Raw genomic sequence first — 26,443 nt, forward strand, 5'->3', positions numbered from 1 at the left:
AATATCCCCTCCCAAACAAAAATGAAAAATAAAGTCCTTTTTAAGAGAAGAAAATGAAGAAATATAAAAATGAACTGAGAGCAAAATGGTCATTTTCCCAGATACATTTCTTTACTCAACAAGTACTCTGAGCATCTTTCAGGGGACATGCCCCGTACTAGGCACTGCAGATTCAGGGATGAATCAGGCATGGTTCCTTCCCTCAGAAAACTTGGATGCTGATGCTTCTACTGGTGGATTTAGTTGTTGATGAAACCAGTAAATCCATGTGGATCATATTTGATGAATGTTTGTTACATTGGTATTTAGTGAAATAATTCAGAAAAACCAATAACACATAATCCCATCTTTCCCTAAAATTTTGTCCAGGTTTTATAAGGGAACTTTGGTAATCTAATAAAATCATTGCCACTGTGATACATTAAGACTTTATGCTAATAAACTCAAGCGAGTGTATTTCTTGTTTGAATTGCCTGATACTTTGCTTTATATCCCCCTTTTCATGCAACTCTCACATCTCTGAGAAATGAGTGCTTCCATTTTATAGGTTAGCAAACTGAAGTTCATAAATGTTAACTTTTCTTAGAGAGAAGCCCAGTCCAAATTCAATCCCAGGTCTGTTAACATGAGTCTGAGATTATCCTTCTAAATGCAATGCTTCAAAGGTGGTCAGGGGCCTCCCTGGTGTCGGAGGGGTTGAGTCTCAGTGCTATCACTGCTATGGCATAAGTTCGATTCCCTGTCAGGGAGCTAACCCACCTATGGTGCAGGAGACCTCTCCTGTGTCACCTGCTGCTCCCCTCAGCAGTGTATTTCAGTAGATCCACCTGTTCTGCTCCCCATTCTGTCTCTGGTGAATCTTCTCACACCCTGCACCTTTGGCCTACACCCCAGTTCTAAGCAAAAAAAAAGTAGTCAGAAATGGCAGTACACCTTTACCTGACCATGTGAACCCCACTCCTTCCTATGTGAACCATTTTTTTCCAGGCTTTTTTCTCCTATGTATGATCATCAATTGTTAGTTGCTTCAGGTGATTTATGCCTGAAAGGGCTAGAGTTCTACCTTAATCACCACCAACTTTTTTTTTTAATCTGCTGTGAATTGTACGGTCTGTACAGCTTCATCACTTAAAGCATTCTATTCAAACACCAGTCAGAAAAAAAAAAAAAAAAAAACAAACACCAGTCAGAACCAGGAATGTAAAGGGAGAAATTATGTAAACTTAAAGCTTGAAATTGTTCTCACACCCAGGAAAAGACAATGATTGAAACTCAGCAACAGACTAATGGAAACTTGGGACTTTTGGGGAAAAATTATGTTTTTATGAACCCACAAAATAACACAATTGTTTTTCTTAGGTCACCAAAAAGCAAACACTAGAGAGATGAAATCAGTTAGATTTTAGAAAAGACGCTACAATGTTGTCAAGATTCACTGTGGTAATTGGACCGCATTTAGATTTCTAGAAATTGCCAAGAAGAAAGTCCTCTGAGAACCAATGGCTGGAAAGAAAATCACACCAACTTTAATACACACCATGTCATTGAGTGCATTTACCCAGTTGCAGTGAATGCACTAAATATTGAATCAACACACTAGTAGACAAGGCATGCTCTTCATTTTCCTGTAGTTCTGAATGAGTCATGGCTGCAGAAATGTTTTCATTGAACATTAATACCCAGTTCTCTACTTGGTCCCCTTCTGAGCCTTTTTATTATGACATATGATTTCTTTTTAAAACCAGATTCACCATTTCAACTCTCTGGGAGATAACAAATTTAGCATGAATATTTTCTGACCTGAGCCTCAGTATAAAAGGAATCATATCTTTCATGACTGGACATTATCTCCCAACAATGATTTTTTAAAATCAATTATTGTCTAATGCTCTGTTATTTCCCTTGTAATTCTTATTTTCCTCTCTGTCCCTTGCCGACAAACATCTTAGTTATCAATTTACTGTGATGACTTCATTTAAATTAAATGGACAGGGGCCTCCTTGGTGGCGCAAGGGGTTAAGCACCTCTCTATGAAGCAATCTGCAGCCTTTGCAGCATGAGTTCGATCCCCGGCCGGCCAGAGAGCAACCCACATAGCGCAGCAGACCTCTCCTGTCGCGTCTGCTGCTCCCCTCAGCAGTGTATTTCAGTCAGTCTGCCTGTTCTGTTCCCCATTCTGTCTCTGATGAATCCTCTCAGAGGATCTTTGGCCTGTACCCCAGCTCTTGTATGCATAAATAAAATAAAAATCTTTAAAAAAATAAAAAAATAAATTAAATGGCCAACTAATACTTCGAATGAATCAAGTACAACTTTGAGCAAACAAATCAGTGAAATATTGGAAATATATGTGTATTCTTGTGAAAAGAGACTACTTTTAGTTTTTCTTTTGACAAATCACGTATAACAAATGAAGCTTACAACACAATAGTAAGAGAGATCACAAGTTCTACTTGATTGAATGATCACACCAGCCTTCTCTGTGTTGGCTGAATTCAGATATGGTTTCCTTTCCACCTCGAGATTTCTATCCAGTGTCTTTAATAAGTGTAACCAACGAGGAAATAGAATGCAGATCCTAGTGGCTATAACTCTCCTCAATTGCTCCTATGATTGGGTTTATGGAAGGACTCTGTAGGTGATATATTACTTTATGAGGTAACTTCACAGCAAAAATTGTTCATACAGATCATATTATATGGACTGTATCTATGAGGCCAATGAAGTGAGTTTAAGGCCGATTTGTGCTTACTTAGGGTTGACCTGGTCTTATTTTTATGGTGGTTCTAGCTTGTCTAAGACTTAACACATACTTCCATTTATGTGGTTGTTATTCTGTGAGACATGGTTTGACTCAAATCTTAGAGGACAAGAAAAGTAAGAGAAAGCTTACATTTCTATAAATATAAATGTTCTTAAGGTACCTGAAAGAATGTGGAAGCACCATATGATATGGATCAGCTGTGAAAAACAAAGACTGTTCATTTAAACTAAACAGGAAACCAAGCATCATTTACAGTGGCTACTGACCATTCTTCCTGGTTGTTTCATAGAATAAAAATAATTTTTATGTTAAATAGAGCAGAGACCACCTTTGGCTAAAATGTCTGAAACCACACTAATGCTTTATTACAGCATACTTAAAAAGAACTTCTTAATGAGAAAATAAAGGAAAATACCCCAGGCACTTTAAAATACCCCCAGGCGCAGGAGGGTGAGAGAATTCACCAGAGCCAGAATGGGGAACAGAACAGGCAGACCCACGAAGTACACTGCTGAGGGGAGCAGCAGGAGCAGCAGGAGAGGTCTGCCATGCCAGGTGGGACCCTCGCTGGCGGCCGGGGTTTGATCCAGTGCTGCGGAGGCTGCGGGCAGCTTCGCGGTCCAGCACTCAACCACTGTGCCACAAGGGGAGGCCCTAGTCAAATATCTTTTTAAATCAAAATGCAGTAAAACACACCAATGAGAGCCACATAGTGTCATAAATTATGTATAATGGGCATTTGTGATTAACCAGAATTTTCTGTGGTCTGCATTTTCCCATCATAGTCCAGACCCAGAAATCAGTTGAAAATTTGGCATTTATATGAATGAAATTCATGGCTTAGGGGAACCTCCAAACTGTAAAACTCAAATGCAAAAATAAAATAAAAATGAAATGACTCACAATTTTGTTTCTGACTATTCTATTTCAGTTGGATAATTTAAACATGGAGAAATTGTTTCTAGAACTGAGGTGTTTCCCTGACTATAAGGCGGCTCTGAGTCCTATGCCAAAACTGCTAGTAGAAGTCACTTTTCTAATTGAAATAGTTGCTCCTTAGCTAATTAGAGTCAGCATCACGAGCAGCTAGAGCAAGGATGTTGCTGGAAGGCAGCATGGTGAGGTCTGGCATGAACGCAGGGCAGCTGGTTCCACAGCTGTGCAAACTGTGTAATCCTGTGGTTTGAGTGGGAGGTAATGAGCAGCCCTAGACTTCCGCAGACACACAGGGGACTTTCAAGCCTCTCCCTCTCAGAAACGAAGATTTTTCCTGAAGCTTCTGGATGTGTTTTTTAAGGACAAATAATTAGGGCATTATTTAAGAACAAATAATTAGGGCATTCAGTTGGAGGGAAGAAGGGAAGAGGGAGAACCTGACGAAAAGGGGAGAGGAATTTGTAAAAGAGGTGGGCCTGGTTATTTGGTCAAGGGTGTGTATGAGGGCAGGATGGATGGATGCCCCTCAGGTATTGGTCAATGACCCATGTGCAGCAAAGTTCCTTTAACTTCAAAAGGACAGTTACCTTCTTTTGGGCTGCTATCAGCTGAAGTGAGGCTGGGACTCTACTAGAAGCTCTGTAACTCACAAATCCTTGTAAAAATGCAAGCACTCTGTCTCTATGGATGAATAGTAACATCCTGAGGTGATCACACTTTATATAATGATGAGAGTTGACGGTGGACTCATGGACATGGCCTAAATTTACAAATCAGTAGATTCCACATTGATTCTTTCTGGATTATTAGATTGTGATGAAATTTTAGCCATGGCATTGGCAGCATTTTACATAGAATCCTGCACCTAATCTGTGTCACAGCTGGACAGTTAAAGCTGTTCTAGCCACCTGGACCACAGCTGTTTATTGCCTTTGTATAGCACCTGGTTTTTGGCAAAAACATTTTCACTTTTGGTCCTCAAAACAACAGGAAAAATTAGGCAGAGAATGTTATCCCAGTGTTACAGGTTTCAATGATGCAGAGACCTGATTTAGCACCGAAGTTGCCGACTCAGATTTAGGATCAGCACGTGTCCAGGGCCGTCCCGGAACACGTGTGTCCATTATTCAGACAAGAAGAGCTATTCCTCTGACTCTCTGAAACTAAGTTCCTCTGATGCTTGTTGCACTCACCTGACTTCCATGGATGACCTCTCAGACTGAAAAGTTGTGCTCTCTCTCTTTTCCCTCTCTCCTTTCTTTTTCCTATATCTCTTTCCTATTCTGCCTTTTCCCTTTCCCACAAAATACCTCCAAGTTCAAAGGATCTTTGAAAAGTTCAATAAGTTACTCTTTTCCATGTAGCCATTTACCAGAGATATTTCAGAATTAATTCACTCACTCAACTCTAGTCAGAGGATATAGTATCCTTCATGTAAATTTCTTTAACATTTAGAGGCTGAGGGTGAATTCCTTTCTCATTGTGGGCTAGTCAATTTCATTCTACAGTCTAAGCTTGAAGAATTGAATAAGGGTAAATTTTAACCATGAAAATATTGTTACTTATGGAGAATTTCTGAATGTTAAGGTCATTTGGTGGTCTTATAGGATATGGTAACTGGAAACACTTCTTTTTTTTTGGTATCATGGGAAAATAGCACAAAGGTGACACATAAGGGTGCTCATTCTTTACTCTATGTAATGAATACCCACCATATGCCAGGCATTATTCTAAGTTTTTCATGTTTAATATTTATTTACTTTCCAAAACAAAACTCCAAGATGGTTATCATTTTTAAGCCCATATTACAAACGGGAATACTTAAGTAGGGAGAGCTTAACTGCTTTGCCCAAGACATCACACAGCTCGTAAGTGACTAAGTGGAGATTAGAACCTCCAATAAGGCTGGGACATGAGTGTGTCCTCATGCCATTCTGCTTTCTCATGGCCCCTTTTTCATTTCTTTACAGGACTTAATTTTGACTTGTAGACACCTTTCAACATGAAAAATATCTTAAAATATATTTTATGACTGTGTTGGTATAAATGTTAGGGGCGGCACCATGCTTCCCACCCCCACTACATACAGTTACCTCAGAGTAGCTACTGGGACAAGGGGTGCATTTAAGCAGCCAGGTGAGGCTGTGAAACATGGGAGGCAGGTGGGCCGAGAAAAAGTACATGCTTCTGCAGCTTTGACTTGCGCCCAGAGAAATGGGGAAACTTGAAAGAGATGCATGGAGAAGAGACATATAGAGACAGTTGAAAGAGACACATGGGTGAGAGGCACATGGGGAGACTGACAATGGCAGCCATTATCTTGATTTCTACTTTCATTTTGTTCTTTTCGTCTCATACTTGCATGTCCCCTTCTGCCCCTTCCTTGTGTTTCTCCACCAAATGGTGCCTTAAATGTGTGGCGAGTTCCAGACCTAAGTGCCCCCGCATTTTCCCACAACGGAATGGGAAATTTTGGGTGATTTATTGGGAAACTCTTATTAGAAATATTCTCTCTTCTGGACCTCCCTAGTGGTGCAGCGGGTTGAGCGCAGTGCTGTGAAGCTGTCCACAGCCTCTGCAGCGTGGGTTCGATTTCCGGGTGGACAGAGAGATACCCACATGGCGCAGCAGACCTTTCCTGACTCGCCCTCTGCGCCCCTCAGCATTGTACTTCAGTCTATCTGCCTGTTCTGGTCCCCGCTCTGCCTCTGGTGGATCCTCTCACCTCCCATGCTTCTGGCCTATACCCCAGTTCTTGTATGCATAAATAAATAAATCTTTAAAAAAAAGAAATATTTTCTCTTCTGTTTCCTCTCTATGCACACTGATTCTATTAAAGATATTTCATAATAAGAATATGCTTTTGCCCTTGTGTACCTGAAAGACCAGCTCCCCTTAGAGAGTGCAATTTGGGAGTCTATCAGTATCCCTCAGTTATGTGCTAATGTAAAGACAAATATAAACTAGACTGGATTATATTGATTTTTCCCCTTAACTGTGGGTTTTAAAGTCATTTAAATGGGCCATGGATAGCATTTTTATGGCGAAAATATATTAGAACGAGATGGGACAGTAAGGGATGGGATAGGATAATATAGAAAACATCACAGTGCATTTGGACCTTATAAAGGTCCTTATAAGGAATACTTTGTTCCAGTTATAAATATGTATGTGTTGCATCAGATGATATAAAGTGTATTTCTTACAGTGAATCCTAGTCAAATATATATATATATTTAAATATTGAACTAAGAAGCAGTGTTAGTACCATCTCTTTCTTTCCCTTAGTCCACATTCAGTAAATGTGACCTAATAACAAAGTTCCTTTTCTTTCAATCTATCATGACAATTAAGAATATGATTTTGAAGTCATAAAACATTATCCAAACACAAATTTTCTTTATTTCCTTTATAATCTATATTGCCTTTGCTGATTTATTTGCCCTCCTTGTGACTAAGTTTCCACATGGATAAAATAAGGACAGTAAAGATAACACAAATCTCATAGAGTCATCATAGGAAATAGGTGAGCAAATGTTTATAAATCCCTCAGCACAATATATGTTAGTAAATACTCTATGTATACTGACAACTCAAATATTTTTTTTTCAGGCAGACTTTATGTTTAAACTTAGACTTGACTATTTGCTTATTCAATACCTCCCCTTGGATGTTTAATAGACATTTCATATATGACATGTCTTTATTAAAGTGGGGATTATTTCCCCCTATACCTCCAAATTTCCCTTTTATCTTTCTGGTTGCTTAGGTCAAATCTTCCAGATACCTTTTTCCTTGCCTTTTCTCATAACCCACATTCAGTCTGTCACAGCTGTGCCTTCAAATACATACAGAATATGACCACTGCTCACTGCTTCTGCTATTGTTTCCCCGAAACACTATGACAGCCTACAAATCAGCTTCCCTGAGTGTTTATTGCCCACTACACATACATAGCAGCCAGCCCCACTGTTCTTTTTAGCATGTATGTCAGATCATGGCGCACATATGCTTAAATTCCTTCACTGTCCCACACACCATTAAAAGCAAAGTGTGGCCGTGGCTCAAGAGAACCTATATAGACTGAACCAAATTCCCTCATGAATCTCCTCTCCTACTACTCTCTCCTCTATCCATTCCTTTCCAGCCACACTGGACTCCTTGCCAAGTTATGAACATTCTGGAAACACTCTTAGTGTAAGACATTAATATTTTTTGTCCCCATCCTATATTCTTCATCTCTTTTGAAAAACTTTGTTCAGATGACCCCTTTCTTTGCTCCCCCCAACTTGTCTTACACTTTTAATTTGCTTATTTATTTTTACTTTAACATTTGTCTTATGAAATAATGTACAAGGTATTCTATATCATATTGTTTATTTTCCATAACCCACCTTTAGAAGTCAAAATTCACAAGGTTAAGATGTTATTTGTTATGATCAGAAATGTATCCAAGTGCCCAAAAATGGTCTAGCACATATTAACATTTTAATTGTTGAATGAAGGAATTTTATTATATTATTTCTTTGTACCTCCTCCTGCCCCCCAAAACAGGGCCCAAGTGGAATAAAGAAGAAATTAAAGCATAATAATAAAACTCTTTCTATACATTTGATTAAATCATGAGTGAATATTAAACCAACTTATTGTCTTTGGCAAAGACTGAAACAAAATGAGCTCTTTATGTCTATAAATGGCAAGAGATCATACTGATAAAGTTCAGTATAGTTTCAAAACAAAGATATATTGAAACCTCATGTCTACAGTCACAGTTCAAGATTTTAGTATTCAAAGGTTCTATTGTTGAATTGTTAGTTTAAGATATACAATTGTGGCAGAAAAGGTCAATAAGGAAACCTACAAGCTTTACACATCACTCGCCTGTGTTAAATAACAACGAGGGGCCTCCCCTGGTGGCTCAGCGGTTGAGCACTGGCCTGCAAGGCTGCCTGCAGCCTCTGCAGCAGCCTCTGCAGCACGGGTTTGTTCCCGGCCGCCGGCAAGGGTCCCACAAAAAAAGAAAATTAAAAAATAACAATTAGTATGAGATTTTTCCTGTTGTCTAATAAACTGTGAATAATGTCATTGGAATCTATCATCATTCAACAAGGCCATAAAGTTGACTTTGTCTTTGATTTAACTATTCATTATGTAAAGACTTGTAAATTAGAGCAATTAAAATGTCAACAGAGCCCATTTTCCTCTCCCCATTACAACCACTTTATCACCTACCAAAAGGGCTACAGAGAGTGGTGAAAGAAAATATGGAAATGGTAGTTTCTTTTGTACCATACAATGAGGAAAATGTTGCATTTATTAATAGCTATTTTAGAGCCTTTTTTTGTTTACACAACATAGAGAGCTATAATATATGTTCTCCTTTTCACTTGATTAAATCAAGGACTCAACTCTACAAGTTATCTGGTTGAATTTTGACTCTTTTATTTGCAGAGTAGATAATAACCATGAATTGAAGTCACATGTATCTAAGAGTAACTCCATAAGTAGTTTTTAATGTTTTTGTTTAGTAATTAAATATATGACTGAAAATGTACCAGTGTGCACTTGCTGCACTTTTCCTAACTGATAATTAATTTGCTCCCATCAGTTTACATGCTTGTAAAGAAAAGAAAGAAAATAGTTCTTTGTAGTTCATGGCTAAGTCCCTAGAAGTTAGGATTATTCGACCAGCAAATACCAAAGGGGTACATTGCAGCTTGACTGAAACCTACCATTTAGCTAGTCTGCATACATACTTACCTTCCCAGGTAATTTAAAAGGATAAAGGCAACTGTATATCTTATATGTGCATTTTAATTATAAAGCAGAACAGTGTAATAGACTTTACATGCCAATTGGGATCTTGATTAATATTTAGTTTCCTCAATGTTCATTTATTGCTTAGATGTCTCCAATACCTTGTTCAATTATATTACAAATTTTTGTAAAGCATCAACTATTTTAAAGACTTTAATTCCTGAATATTAAAATTAAAGACATTTAAATTACTATGTAGAGATAAATGTGCAGTATAATGTAAATCAATTCTTTTAAAATTCAACATGATATTCTACATGTTTTATACTATAAATAAGACAACATGCAAAATTAAGGTAAAGTATATGCCCAATAGTACAGCTTGTCTTAAAAGTACCAATTGTTCACAAAACATTTTAGATTATTTGGGATTTTAGAGATTTTTAATATAAATGCTGAGTAAATCATGCCCAGAAGGCTTAAGTGACTTGACCACTGTCTTATTGGAAGAGATGCATAGAATCAAGTTCTCTGACTCTTCCCTCACATTTTTCATATGAAACAGAACTGTATCATCTTCCATAAAATTAAATTATGTGGCTACATATAGACAAAGCAAACAAGTAATTTACCTCTTAACCATAAGAAAATAGCAAATGCAATATTTCAATGTTTAAAACAATTTAACGATGCCCAGACCAAAGATCTTAAGTAGATAAGCACTCAACTCAGATTTGTGTTTGAATTGCACTATAAAAATATATGTTGTTGATGAAACAATGGCATGGTGAATGATCGGGTTACATATTTATAGCAAAAGGATCCCCATTTATAGCAAAAGGATCCCCATTATCCTCATAGGATAAAAATTTACTTTCCTATACCTTATTTATGTTATTCATATTTTCTGGAGTGGTCTCTGCTAGAACTACCTTAATTTATCTCATAATGAGATTACCAGGACAGCTAGTTTTAATGATGACATAGGACAGATCTTCAAACACAATAGAGGTTTCTGGCCATCTACACTTGATTTCTGAAGACTGAATGTAAGAAGCAATAGTTACAGGTAGAATTTGGGATCAGCAAATAAAAGTCAGACCTAGATGATGCGCATTCAATTTGAAATAAGTAACAAAAAATATTGAGAGGGATCCATTGATATTCTTCAATGAAAGAGCAAAAAAGGTCATTTTCCAAGTCCTTTATATTGGGAAAGTAACCTTGCTATAACATGACAATATTCACAGTTTTGCCTAAGGACAGTTTCCACTACTGAGCAAAGATAGCAAACCCTGGGATGCCACTTCTCAATATCAGGGGATTTCATAACTTAGCTAAGGGATAAAGATATTTTTCTCAAGAAAGATAGGAAAGAATTCTCTTGATAACCAGTTTACAGCTTAATCTGGCTTACTCATCCATTCTTACAGGTAACCATGCCAAGCCGAGTTTGACTACCATTACCCTCAGAATGCAAAAGAATTAAAAAAAAAAAAAAAGAACGTCAGAAACCACTACCTTTAGGTGATATAAGAAACTATAACACATATCAGCCTTCCAAAGATGAAAGTAAAATGGGGTTTACTGAACTGTTAACCTAATATCTCCCCCATATATAGCAATTCTGAAATGTCAACAAAGGTTAAAACCTCCTTATGACTAGAAAAGTATTTGCTCTTCTCAGTAGTGCTCAATATTGGTTTTGTGTTTTAAACAATCTTAAATCATCAGTTTTCCTTCCTTTGACACCCCTCGAATAAATTTTAGATGTATTTAATTCTTACATTTACAAAAACTTTCACTTATTTTAGTGTACAATTGCAGAGAAACTTTCAGTTTGAGTACTTTCATATATACTTCTATTATATACTATCAATATAAAGAGAAATAGAATATACTCCATAGGAAAACATCTGCAGTTTTCCACTGCATTCACTTCAGTGCAGTGAATGAATGACCTCACACGGCAGGGTGAGATCTTACAAGCTACATGTCAGTGATGTTCATTACTAAGTGAGAACACAATTAGAAACACTTGCTACTAATAGTGTGAACATACCCTTCTGTTACAAAATGTCCTTTTAACACATTTGAATTTCTCAAGAAAAAAATATTTTTCAGTGTTTTAAATGGAAGTCTGATATGTCTGGGTAACCTGCAAAAAATACAATGCATTAATTTTTTTCTAACATATATTCTCATTAGCAAACATTCATCTACTAATAGTTGCACATTACCTTAAATGCTTAATAAAAGTAAACAATAAATTCAGAATGGGCTTTTTTTAATTAATAAAAAGATGGCTCAGAAAATTTCTGTCCTCTATTCTCTCAATTTTGTTTGAACCATAAAATTAGCCTCTTCATAAGGTGCTGAAAGACCCATATTTTGGTGATATGTTTTACTGACATAGTATCATATGTGAAGGAATATATCTTCACGCAAGCTATGGAGTTATTTCTGAAACATTGGGGATAGGGTGTAACTGAAGAAATGCTTAAGTGTTTAATTAGCATTCAAAATGTCCACTCCACTTTATTTGGCAACTATATACATTAGTTTCACATTAGTTTTGGGTGTTGGTACCAAATATGGCTCTGTGATGACCAAGTAAAATGAATATATATAATATATTTACATATATATATTTCCTTGAACCATTATAAGCCTCTAAAATACTAAGCAAGGATTTATATATAACAAGCGGGTATGAGAAAGCAAATATTAAAGTTAAATGGTTTAAACCAATAGAGAATAAACAACAAATTATTGGGGGTAGGAGAGGAATGGGGTGAAAGAACAGATGAAACTTCCTTGTTTAACTGTTTAGAAATTTTTGTTAAGAGAAAAACACGATTATCTATGTGCCCAAATCATGTAATTTATCCAGAGTGTGCAGTTTCCTCTGTTCAGCAACTCTGATAACAACACTAATAGTTTAATTACAACTTGCTGCTCAAGGAGATAAACAAGGCTGTTTGATTTTTAAACCAGGGGTTACAATTACTTTAAAAGCGGGGGAAAGGCACATCTGTGAGTAGATCTTACTATGTCAGGAAAGCTACCAGAAACCAGCTGGAAGATAAACAAAGCCCCAGGAGTAAGCAGCCGGCACAAAATTAGAGCAAAACTGCCCGATTTGAGCAGTGGAGCAGTAGGCGTGAGGCATAGTAAACAGGCAGCAAATGTAGGTGGGCAGGGATAGAAAAGTTTCTGATGGCCAGATCATCTATGTTTTCTCTGGAATTCCATCACAGAAAAACTGAGCATCCCTGCCTCCCACTGTCCTTGCTTAACTGTAATAGCTCTGTCACACAACCCTTTGCTTCAGCACCACCAAGAGAGGACAGCTCCACCAACTGCAGCAGAGGCCTCTTGCCCTCACCAAAGTCCTCTACACTGCATTTCTCTTTCTTGCTGTTTTTATTAACATTTTAATTTTAGGGGCATTCTAAGGGACATATGGAAGGTTTTGTGAGCTTTTTTGACTCTCTTAAAAATTTAAATTGGACTCCAGAGCAATTTAGCAGAGTAGAAGATTGCAAGTCACTGGATTTAATCCGGTGATAAAATGGCTCAGTTAACTCACCAACAGCTGAAACCTGAAACTCTTTTTCTGTGTGTGCATTATTTTATTGTTTTGTTTTAAAAGTATTGGCAGAAGATAAACTTTACAAACTGCCTATTTAACACTTTATCTCCTGTGCTAAGCCACAGGCACTAAAGAGATATATCAGATTTTGGTAGCAAAGGGGTTAATGGAATAATTTCTAATATCCCTGAGTGAAAAAACAATCTTAGTCCTACTGGAAACTCTTCTAAGGTCTTTTCAAGATACCTCCCAACAAAAATCTTTATGGGAAACCTACAAGTGGAGGATTAACTATTCCAAAATGAGCCCAAAGACATGCAAGAAAAACTGCAATAAACCCATCTTTATAAATTCATCTTTATCCCAGACCCAGATGCAAACATTTCAGGAGTGAAAAGGAAACATGATTAAAAGACCCAAAGCACCATGACAGGGACTTGGTTACTCTGGCATATTTCATTGCAGTTGTTCCAGTCATAAAGATATGGTTGCATACCCATGCATCATATTTCTGTCTGCAGAGTTTTCTTTTACCCAAACTTCTCAATAGTGTATTAAACACTGATCATTTGAGGGTTCTCTCTTCCAACACACATATGCACACATGAACACTTTGTTTGATTCAGTTCCATTTTCAAGCATTTAATCTCCTAAACAAAAAGACTATTCTCTGCTCTTTAAACTTATTCTGGATAGTTCTCAGGAAAGTACTCTGAATTCTTTTCGCAGTGGAGTTACTAGAATACTAAGGGACCCCAGAAAGGAAGAGACCCAGCTAGAAGGAAGCTTAGGGGTCATTCAGGAAAGGTAGTATTATGAAGTTAGTGGTGAACAACTCCTTCTCAGTGATAGTGAGATTTGCCTGTGAATATGGAACAGCAACAGCAGAAATGCAGACAGTAGATACTGGGTACTACTTATTTGGCAACCCACAGAGTACCCAAATGAAGCAATTTTGACTCTCTAAATTCCTCAGCCTCTCTGCTGTCTTTTGACTTAATTCCATCTGGGCCACTTTGGACACAAGCTCCAGTGACAGCATCAAATCCCCTAACATTGTACCCATGCATTGTTATTATCATCACCCTGGTTGCTTGCAAACTGCTTAGTAAAAGAAAAAGGTCCAGTTCCCAGTAGTCAAGTCTACCCCTCTCCCTACTCTAGCATGGCAGTAGCAGCTGTGGTATCAACCGGACAAAATCACCAGAGTCTGAATGTCACCAACAAGTTCCACCCTGTAGTAAGCCCACCAGCAGTCAGCGAACCTCTCCAGCAGAGCCTGGCCAGCCTCTCCGCCCCCACAGGCAGCGCACAGGCATCCTGACCCAGCTCTGGCTGCTCCAGTGATCATTGTTATCAGTGACAGCACTTTCTTCTCTTCATGGAGAGGGAAAACCCGCGTGTTACTCCTGGGTGGATGTAGGGCTCCAAATACCACCCTCCCCACCACACACACACACACACACACACACACACACCCTCCTTGCAACCTACACAAAGAGAACCAGTGAGCAGGAGCCGGAGCCCAGCTGGGGAGGGAGGGGGTGGGCGGGGAGGGCACTGCCGGGAGGGGCAGGGGGCTGAGCCAGCCCAAGGAGGGAGAGCAGGGAAGAAGCCGGGCAGGGGAGCGCGCCCGGCGAGAGGGTCGCCCTTACCTGCCCCTAGGTTGAAGGAGATCCTGGCCTCCGCGAGGTACGGCGTGTCGCTCTTGGAGCGGACTCTCCTGATGGGCCGCCGGTCTATATCGTCCTCCGAAGATGCCGCCATTAATGTGGGAGGCAGGAGCAGGGTCGCCCGGCGAGCTGAGCGGGAGAAGGAGATGCAGGAAGAGGGAGCACGGCGGAAAGGGGAGGAGGGGAAGGAAGAGGCTCACACACGGATGGGGGAGGGGAGAGGGGACGGGAAAGGGAGGGAAGGGGACAGGGAGGGAGGGGAAAAGAGAGGGAAAGAGGAAAAAAGAGGGAGTGAGAAAGAGAGCAAAGGAGAGAAATGGGTGAAGGGAGAGAAAGAAAATCCGTTAAGGATTGTGGACTGGAGCAGAGATCAGGCTATCCCTGGCGAGCGCCCAGGGCTCCCCCCGACTCCTCTCCCCGTCTCAGGGCCAGCGGGTCAGGGCTCCAGACTGGCACCCGCCCCCGCCGCAGCCCCGGTTTTCAGCTCTTGGCACACACCGGCCGATGCGTAAAGGAAGCTCCCGGCAAAGATGCCCAGTCAGCACTGTGCCCGCTCCCGCCAAACACACTTACTCTCTCTTCAAGTGCACACTCGAGTCTCCTTTACCACGAGATTCTCCAGCCTGAGGCTGCCGGATCAGATAGCCTAGGTAGCCTAACTTCAGCTTTGCTTGCCTGGAATTACTTCTCTGGTGCAAGCCAAGGCCAGTTGGACTTGGAAGAGGGTACTGCACCCAAGGTACCCCTTTGCTTCATTTTTTCCCAAGGAGGAACTCAAATAGAGAACCAGGTAAGAACTGCTCTGAAGCTCTCTTCCCTACCCCTAGAGGTGTGTCATGGAGGAAAAGAGCATGCAAGTTTTGGAATAGTTTGGCAATAAAGTTTCTAGAGTTGAAATTTGAACTGAGACTGAATATACTGACATAGAATTGACTAGCCATCTTTTACGACCACTAGCTGACAGTATGTGTGCATCTCTACACAAACACCCATTCACTTCAACCTTTGGTTTGTCTGTATTTGGTGATTTAGAGGGCAAACAACATCTTTATAGTGGATCTGTAGTTTCTATAACCCTGCACCTTTGTTTCTGAAAGAGAGCTGAAGATCAAGGGCACTTTACATTTCTTTGAATGCTTGAATTGCAACCTTCTCATGGCATACAACAGAGGGACCTAAAAAGGTTTCTGGGGTGTGAATCAGAACAGTTTGATGCTCCTACCCAACCTATTGATGGCCTAACTCTTTTATGTTTGTCTTTCTGCAGCTGTAGTCACTTAGTCTTTTATAGCCTGACTTTGCCACTCTTCTTTCTAGTAAGAGCCCACCTGGAGCACACAGATAAGTGTTACCTTGAATCCCTCCCTGCTACAAAGGAAATCTCAGTATCAAGTCATGCCCTTTAGTCTCAGAGGAAGAAGTGCTGCTTGGCCTGCAAGAGTTCCCCGTCTACCATGACTGTCACTATTTTCATCTTGGAGTCTTACACACTATTTCAGTTTCTCTAATTAGTTTCTTACTTTACATATTAGGAAGTAATACTTCTTGGGAGAAAGATATCTGTCCAGCTATTTATCAGTCTTAAACACACTATTTCCTTCCCATTTTGTTCACGCTACCTGTGGAGTCCTTGGCCTCACAGGCTCTACTGTTTCACTCAACCTTCTCCTTTCATTTCCACCACTGTTTTCTGTCCTCACCATTCAATTAAAAATATTTTAAATGCATCAATGTGTCACGAACAGTTTCTTGCATTTTCTTAAGTACATAGCCCTCTATTTTTGAAATTCTTCACCTCTGACCTACCGCTTCGATTACCTCCCTAACCACATGCTTTCTAATGGCTAGCCAGTTCTCTGCATATTAATTTGGAATTGCTTTTGCTGGCATTCAAAACTCTTTGCAACACAACTTCAACCTGTCTTTCCAAATCCATCTCCCATTATTTATCTCCATCTTGCTAGGAATCATCACAAAAGGTCTTGTCCTTTCTGGACCTGCACCTTTGCTTGTTGCACACCACAAATATCTTCCCCTATAGCCTTTCTTTGCTTTCCCTCAGAAATGGGAGTAAGCTGGTCTATGCCATGAAACTAGTACATAGTAAATACTCAATTTTTTTTTTTTTGGACTAAAAACAAGGAGAGGGAGAGAGAGGAGGAGGAAGAATAGAAAGAAAAGAGGATTAATGGAAGGTTATATAGCTAATGAGTAGCTGACTGAAGTTCAAATCCATGTCTGCCTGATTTTCAAATTGCATGTCCCTAACCAGTACATTGATTAGTTAAGTATGTGTGTGTATATGTGCATGTAGTGTGTGTGTATATATATATATATATATATATATACACATACACATATATATCATATATATCTAGTTACATTTTAAATACACTTTTCTATGTCATTTGACTCACAATTATGTCCCATTTATCTTTGTTAAATATATACTAAAAATGGATTCCCTTCTATCCCAAGGGATACAACTGGGGTATTTTATATTTGTCACATGAACCATGAAGGTTAATGCTTTGGATGACTAATCAAACTGCAAACCAATGTTATGATTATGACATTTGGGTTCAGGCTTTTATGGAAGTGTGAAAAGTAAGAAAATTACCTCTAATAATTTTGAATATTATACAAACTTTGCCTGTCTTTAAAATTAATACAGTCTTATTTGATAGATTGAGATTCCCAACCTCCTTGCATTTTCACTCATTAATCATAGCTCTAAAAATGTGACAGACATTTCAAGAAATATTTAGCTTTAGCTTTCTCAGTGTTTCTTTGATTTTATGTTTTCTTGATTTTACATATTAATAGTTCTTGATATATAGAATACATCTTTGATTCTCTGTTTCTTGTTTATTTAGCATTTGAGTGGATTAAGAATGTAATATTGCTACCACTTTATATTTACCTTTCTTCAAAGAGTTTTGACTGTATTTCCATATTATTTCATAATGAACTTTTTACTAGTTTTTATTGAAATAATTCTAGATATACTTTTGATAAGAATGACATAAGATATATCTGTCTGTGAGCTATTGAATTGTTTTGTCATATTTTCATTTCTATAATTTATCTTCTATTTTTTGGCCTTTTTAACTTAGTGTCTTTTTCTCACCTATTTTTTTCATATTCCCTTTTCACTTTGCTGCACTTCTATCACATCTTTCCTTAGTTCAACCAAAGGCAATCACTTTCAAGTAAGTTTCATTTTATATATCACTATCGTATCCCATATGGAGGATTCATTTCTGTGGCCTTACCACAGAATATTTCCACATTCTTTATTCCCTGGCATTCCTTTCATATTCATGGTCTCTTAGAGAATATCTGAGTGACATCAGGGGAAGATCTGTGGGGTGGCAATGAGGGGTGGTGGATGTAGCTCTCAGCACAGCCACAATCTCACCAAGTAACACATTCTACCAGGATGGTTCAAGTCACCTCAGCGATAAAAATAGAAGCATCAGATAACATGTTTTTAAGGCCCCTCTTGGTTTTTATACTCCATAAATAATGTAGCTATTCTTGTATTTTTATCTACACATCTTTCCATAAATATCCATGGTATAGTTTGTCTCTTAATCTAAGAAAAATGCATTGTTCCTTTGATTTGTAACCAATCATATTTAAGAAACCACATGGTATCCATACTTCTCCCAAGTAATTTCATATTATTCAAGTCTATTTTATGTAACTGCTTGTCCTTTAGAATCTCTTATAGTGTGTGTGCACATGTGAATGTGTGCATGTGTATAGGAAGAAATTAATTCAACTGTAACCTCAACAACTGTAAAATTTAAGTTTTTTTAAAAAATGCTTATTTTTTTTAATAGATGGCTAACTCAGGAAGAGGGCTGTATTGCTTTCTTTTCTAAATCTAGTCAACATTTAAATAATGAAGACCCTTACATGCATTTCATGTCTAGAACAACAGTCAGAGAAAGAGAAGCATCTCTATAGGGTTTTAAAAAAATTAACTTTTTATGCATCTATCACTAACAAGGAAAAAGATGGAGTTGGGAAGGAGAGTAAGAAAAAAGAGAAGAAAACTTTTCAGGTGATTGAAACTTGCCCTTTAAAAATAATACTCAAAATGTGTTTCTTTTTTTTTTCTAAAGATTTATTTGTTTATGTATACAAGAACTGGGGTACAGGTCAGAGGTGCAGTGGTGAGAGGATTCACCAGAGACAGAACAGGCAGACTGACTGAAATACACTGCTGAGGGGAGCAGAAGGTGAGTTAGGAGAAGTCTGCTGTGCCATGTGGGTAGCTCCCTGGCAGGTGGGGGATCGAACTCCTACTGCAGAGGCTGTGGGTAGCTTCAAAGTGCAGTGCTTAACCCCTTGCGCCACCAGGGAGGCCCTAAAAATGTGTTTCTAAGGCCTCTTACATCAGTATCACTTAAATACTTGTTCAAAAATAATTTCCAGGTCACCATATAAACCTATTGAATCAGAGTTTGAAGAAATGAAACGTGGGAATCTTGGTGTTGGGAAGATTGGACTGCCACATGCAAAAGAGTGAACCCAGACCATATCTCACAGCATATATGAAAATCAGTTCAAAATGGATTAAAAAAACCTACTACATGTAAGATGTGAAATTATAAAATACATAGAAGAAACCAGATAAAACGCTGCATGACATAAACTTCAGCAACATCTTTGTGGACACATGTCCAACAGCAAGGAAAACAAAGGAGAAAATTAACAACTGGAACTACGTCAACCTAAAAAGCTTCTGTACAGCAAAAGAGACAGTAGACAAAAAAAAAAAAGAGACACCCTACTGAATGGGAGAAAAGGTTTGCACACCATACATCTAACAAGTGACTGAGATCAAAGATCTGCAAAAATCTCATACAGCTCAGCATAAAAGGAAACAAGCTAATAAAAAAATTGGCAGAACTAAGTAGACACTTATCCAAAGAAGATATGCATATGGTCAACAGACATTTCGAAACAACCTAAATACCCCCAAACATATGAATGGATCAAGAAAATGTAGTATTTACACATACACAATGGAACACTGCTCAGTGATCAAAAAAAGATAATTTGCAGCAACATGTATGGAACTGGAAGGGATAATTCTCAGTGAAGGAGGAGAAAGTTAAATATCCGATAATTTCACTTATAGTTGGAATATACAATAACCAAACAAAGGATCAGGGAAAGGCAAACCTTAAAACTGACCCTTGAGAGCTGGCAATAGATCTGAGGCGTCCAGGAGGGGAGGACAGAGGGAGAAGAAGAGAAAACAGGCCAGGAGGAGAGTACAAATGACTTTGGTGGAGGGACTATGGGTACTTTGGTGGTGGGTAAACTATGGTGACCACACCTGAGGGGAGAAATCCTAAATTATAAAAAAAAAACAAGGATTTAAAATGATGATATGCCATTAACTGAAAAAAATATGAAAGATCAAGCTAAAATAGGCTTGTAACTATTAACAATGTTTATCACATTACTTCATGAATACATGTACATACTTAATAATATATTTAGTCAGTAATTACTTTGTAGAAGTTATTAACAGTTATATTTCCAACTAGTTTGTTAAAAGTTGATATTTTATTAACAAAATATATTAAAATGTTTGCATAACAAAAAATAAATAAAATAATATTCAGAAAAATATAAAATATGCACTCTCCTGCCTATATGATATACTTATAAATATATAAATGTGTTTAATTTTTCAATGCATTTATAAATATGATGTAATTAACATTATATTTGAGGTCTAGGTGAGGGTGATAAACTAAGTGAAGAATTAGAAAGATATAATAATTGGAAATAAGAAGAGAATTATAAATAGGTATATACCTTATTATTATGTACACACATGGTCCATAAGAGTCTAAGATATTAGAAATAGTAAGTGAATTTTCCACATCACTGGGTACAATGTCAATGTAAAAAATCAAGTTTGTTTCTATATGCTAGCAAAATTAGAAAATGTAACTTAAAAAGTATCATTTACAATAGCATCAAAATTAACTAACATCTATGAATTAATCTAACCAAAGCTAAGACTTGTTCATGAAAAGCCATGAAACATTCCTGAAAGAAATTAAGAAGATCTAAATAAATGGGAAGTTGGGTGAATATATTATAATTATGTCATGGGTTGAAAGATAGTATTGTAAAGGCATGTGTCTCTTCAAATTGACTTGTATTTTCAATACCATTCCAATCAAAACCCCAACTTTGTTATTGAATCTGATAAGCTGATTCCAAAATTTAGATGAAAATGCAAAGGGATACAACTAATCAGGTTGAGCTTGACAAATAAAGTAGCTGAGTATGCACAGTCAGAGATATCAAGACATTAGAAAGATATAGAACTAAAATAAAGCTAAGATAAATAGACCTATAGAAAATAATATAGAATATATAAATAGAACCACATTAGAAGAGTCACCTGATTATGAAAAAAGTCCCATTTTAATATTATGGGGAAAAAAGATGGACTTTTCAATAAATCATGCTCAATCATTTGGATATACATATGGGAGGAAAAAAAAACCTTGATCCCTACCTCCTACCATACACAAAATTCAATTCTAAATAGATTATAAAACTAATTGTGAAAGAAATTAATAAAATTTCTAGAAGAAACTCTTTTTTCCATAAAAGAATAATTTATGACCGCAGCAAAGATTTTTAAACAGGGCATAAAGGACACTAGCCATGAAAGAACATATAGGCATGCTGATGCCATTAAAATAAGGAATTTCTGTTCACCACAACACTATTAAATGCAACACACAGAAAATATGTGAAGTGTAGGTAAAATAGCACTGATAGGGAAATTTACAGAATTAAATGTGTTATTAGAGAAGAGGAAGGGTCTAAAATCGATAATCTAAGTTCCCACTTCAGGAACTAAGAAGAAAGAAAAGTAAATCAAAGGCAAGCAAAGGAAGAAACTAATAAATGCAGAAGTCAATGAAATTGAAAATAAATGGATAGTAGAAAAAAATCAAACAGAAAAGTTGTTCTTCAAGAAAATCAGTAAATTGTTAAATTTATTTTAATAAGATGAACGAAAAATACAGAGTATGCAAATCACCAGTAACAGAAATTAAATAGGGATCATTATTATAGAATCAAGAGGATACAAAACTTCATGCTCATATATAAACAACTTAGTGGAAATCAACTACATGTATTTTAAAAAGAAAAGATATCACTAGGAAAGTGGAAAGACAAGTCAGCTTCTTGAAGAAGATACATATATTTTAAATATGTATATCTGACATATTATATCCTACACACATTTATATTGCTAGTAGATATCTCATATGTTTATTTTATACCTATATATCTTGTGTTAAGTATAAAATATATTTTCAAAGATGTATTTGCCTTTTCAAAGGCATTTTTAAGAATAGTATATAAAGAACACATACAGCAATAATGAAAAGATAGAAACTCATTCAATTTTTTAAAAAATTGACTACAAATACGCACTTGACAGAAAAAGTATAGTCAAATATTAACTTAGCATAAGAAAAGATGCTCAGCATTATTACTTAAAGGTAACTTTAAATAAAATCCTCAAGGAGATATCATTTCACAACCACAAATTTGCTAATATTTAAAAATCATTCAGTGTCAAATATTGGTGAAGTTATAGAGGAAGAGGATTTCTTGTACATTGCTAGTGGAGCTTGCAATCAATAGACCTCCCCTACAAGAAATGTTAAAAAGTTTTCTATCTAAATCAAAGTAAAGAGAATTCACAAAGATTGAACAAGGAAATAGAACCAGAAAACTAAAGACAAAATAGTAGTGGTAAATCCTTATATATCAATAATCACTCTAAATGTAAATGAACTGGATTCACCAAACAAAAGGCACATAGTGGTTGGTTGAATCAGAAAATGAGACCAACTTTCTGCTATCTCCAGGGCACCCATCTGAGCAACAATGATTAACTAATAGGTTCAAAGTTTGAAAATGATTTTACGAGCAAAAGTTGTCCACCTTACCTCCCCCAACCTAGAGTAAAAAGGCAGAGACAACCCACTTGCATCACATAGAATAGACTTCCAGTTAAAAACGTAGAGAGACAGGGATAGACATTTTATAATAGTTAAGGGATCAACACGTCAGAAATATACAACATTTATCAGTATCTATGCACCTCATGAAGGAGAATCAAAATATATAAATCAATATTGACAAATCTAAAAAACAGACATTGGCATCCCTTTTCCATCAATAGACAGATCAACAAGACAAAATTAACAAGTGCACAAGGAACAAGGGAACATTATCCAGGCTAGAGTACAGATTGGGTTACAAAATAAGTGTCAATACATTTATGAAGATTGAAATAAAATCAAGCATCTTTCCTGCCTGATCACAATGGTTTATACTAGAAATCAAGTACAAAAAGAAAATGGGCAAAACTTTTAGTATGTGGAGACCAAATAACACACACTGAATAACTACTGGTCTAATGAGGAATCAAAGAAGGATTTAAAAATTACCTGTAGACAAGTGAAAAGGAAAACTTGAGCTACCAGCAACTATGGGAATCACTCTATCTATTATATATCATTAGGAAATAAAATTTTAAAAGCTTCTGGTAATAAAGATACACAAACAAATTTGAGAATGACTATGCTTAGATAATAAATATTTAAAACCACATTATTAATAAAAATTTAAATGACTTTAAGTTATTAATAAATGATTTGGACCATCTTTGTGAATACTAGCATTACACTATGCAAAAATTATGTAGAATCTGTTTTTGTCTCAGCCTTCTTTGTAAGCTATCATATCTGTCTCTTACAACCATGATCTTTAAATATTTTGATCCTGGCATTCTGTGCTGCATTAAAAACAATAACAGAATTACTACAAATTACTAGACTGGAAATGTATATAAGGAAGAAAGAAAGAATGATGATAGTGGGCTTCTTCTTATTGTGTAGAAACAAGGCAGCATTCTCCAAAGTAGAGGGGGCATGTAACAAGAATACAGGAGCCAGGATGCATCTTGCATCAGATTTGGGAGTATGTGAACACATGAAAAAAAAAAATAGTTAAGCCCATCAATGAATGATATACCATTAAAAATAAGTATGATTGATCATAATGATAAAAGATAAATGGATAAAAACCCATCACAATTAAATAAGCAAATGCAGAAAAGGGCAAGGAAAGACAAGTCTCTTGTTTACAGTAGGATGCTGAGAGCTGAAGCATCAATGGGGGGGTGGAAAGGCTAGTTATAAAATCAGCACTTTCAAACCTGTGGGCACAAAAATCAAGCAAGAACCATCAATGGATTCTGAAAAGATGAACTGGATAAACCTTGAAGTATTTCCCCACAGATTTAATAGTTTCAAGGGAAATATTGGATATCTTGACTGGGCAATCAAAATTCTCATTATTAATGAGGAACAGATAGACATGGGGTACCTCTGGACATGATACCTAGAGAAATACTTAATGTCAACTTTGGAGTGTTCTAGATAGAATGTATAACCTGAGTCAAGCTATGAGGAAGCTTCAGACAACATCAAAGTTAGGAATAACCTATTTAAATGGAGGGAGGGGAACTGTATTCTTAAAAAGGAACAATGTCCTATAAGACGAATTCAAACTTTGGAAAATTCTAGATTAAAGAAAGCAAAAAGATAAGATATCTGAAACTGGACTGGACTCTGTACTGGACCATCAAGTTAAACTGAACTGCTCCTAGAGTGGCTCCTAGCCTGGAGGGGAAAAGTGCACTAAATTCTTGACTGAGCTAACAAAATTGAAATTCAAAGAGCACTTTGAAGAATCAATGTCAAATTTATTGGAATTGATAATTGTGCTGTGCCTTTGTGAGCAATATCTGTTTATCTGTTTAGATATCCTAAACAGGATATCTGTTTATCCTAAACAGATACTTAGGAAGTACACCGTGAAGTACTAGAGATAAAGGCATATGATGGCTCAGAAAAAAATGAAAACACACAAGCACATAGACAATTAGAGACACAGTCACATGTATTGTCTTTTTCCCTCCTCTCACTCATTTCTGTTGCTCTTTTCTTCTCTTTCTCTCTTTGCTTTTTACACTTTTCTCCCCATAGGTACAATAGATAGGTGATGATAGATAGATAGATAGATAGATAGATAGATAGATAGATAGATAGATAGATAGATAGACAGATAGATAGATAGATGATGGATAGAGTCTAGAGAGAGCAAATGATAAATGGTGTATAATCTGAGAAAAGAATAACTAAGTATTTTTTATACTGTATTATTTTTGAAACTTTGGTAAGTTTTAAGTTATTTTTATTTCTTTTAAAATATTTATTTATTTATTTATACAAGAACCAGGGTACAGGCTAGAGGTGTGAGGGGGGGTGAGAGGATTCACCAGAGACAGAACAGGAAACAGAACAGGCGGATTCACTGGAATGCACTGCTGAGGGGAGCAGCGAGCAAGTCAAGAGAGGTCTGCTGTGCCATGTGGGTTGCTCCCCTGCCGGGGATTGAACTCGTGCTGCAGAGGCTGCGGACAACTTCACAGCACTGTGCTCAACCACCTGCGCCACCAGGGAGGCCCGGTTTTAAGTTATTTTTGATACAAGTTAGAAATGTGTTTATTTCTTCCTACTTAGGAGAGTTTCCCATTGTTACAGATGATGTCTCACCTCTATTTTAAATCTCTCTGAAAACTTATCATTTTCAGTTAGTCACATAGGTTGAGGATAAAGACAATGTTAATATTAAGGGTAATCTGTCCTGCTTTATGCTAGAGGTTTTTTGATTTTTGTTTGAAAAAATTTATTTGGGAGTTAAACAGATTAAGAATCTAGGTTGTATTGATGAAGTAGATGCAGAATCTTGCAAAAGTCACTGTCTTGCATATCTAACATCAGTTAGAAATATAAGACTATTTACACTTTATAATTAAACCTAGTATGATGTCCCTAATTACAGTTATATTATTGAATGCCACCCACATAGAAAATACAAACTGTAAATGATGAGGATATGTGTTATTAATTGTAATATCAAGCCAACAAGAATGCAGTAGTAACATATATCTTAAGTAGGATTAAGAAAAATATACAATAATGGTTTGGACATTTTGTACTAATTTTAATATATATCTAAGTTTAATATATATGTGTTGCGACATTATTTCTATACATATACATAATTTGCTAAAGAACCAAAAATCTGAAGGATTGTTATGGGAGTATCTTATTTCTCTGCTTAAGCTTATCGTTAAAGGAGCCGTTCACTTGACAAAGTTTTGATATTAACCTCCCTTTCTAACTGGCTAATTTTGAGGGGTGTTTTCTTTTGCCTTTACCACTTGCAATCTAGCATTCCAACTCCACAGGGTCTCTGATGCCCCCAATTCAAGTCTTTCATTTTGTGCAACTGTAGGGATACATCATTCACATCATAATCTGTGACAAATAGATGCATGGATTTTGAGTCCTACAATTTGTTCAATTATACCCTAAAAGTGGTGACTTTCTAAAGAGACAATTTCAAGTCTGGCGATTCAGGTCAGCCCTGTTACCTATAACTCTATGGGTCTAACATTGATTTAATTTTTACTCTTCCTTTAAGTCTTGAATACCTAGATTTCCTTGAATGACTGGATAAAGAAGGATGCGACTATTTAATGGTCGCATTTATTTTGACATAGTGGCTTCTCTACCA

General features: G+C 36.9%; 1 protein-coding gene across 2 annotated transcripts in view; it reads right to left on the reverse strand.

Annotated features, from left to right (window-relative positions):
• The window catches only part of LOC119251066 (phosphatase and actin regulator 1-like), a 139,673-nt gene that overhangs the window by 93,477 nt on the left and 19,753 nt on the right, over positions 1 to 26,443 (reverse strand). For both annotated transcript variants that reach the window (XM_054698441.1, XM_054698440.1), the window contains exon 2: positions 14,708 to 14,854. In XM_054698441.1, coding sequence (XP_054554416.1) covers positions 14,708 to 14,854 — 147 coding nt within the window. The remainder of the gene's footprint in view (positions 1 to 14,707; positions 14,855 to 26,443) is intronic.

Source organism: Talpa occidentalis, unplaced genomic scaffold (genome assembly GCF_014898055.3).
Source record: "Talpa occidentalis isolate TD23 unplaced genomic scaffold, MPIMG_talOcc4v2.1 talOcc4.2, whole genome shotgun sequence".
Classification (NCBI taxonomy): domain Eukaryota; kingdom Metazoa; phylum Chordata; class Mammalia; order Eulipotyphla; family Talpidae; genus Talpa; species Talpa occidentalis.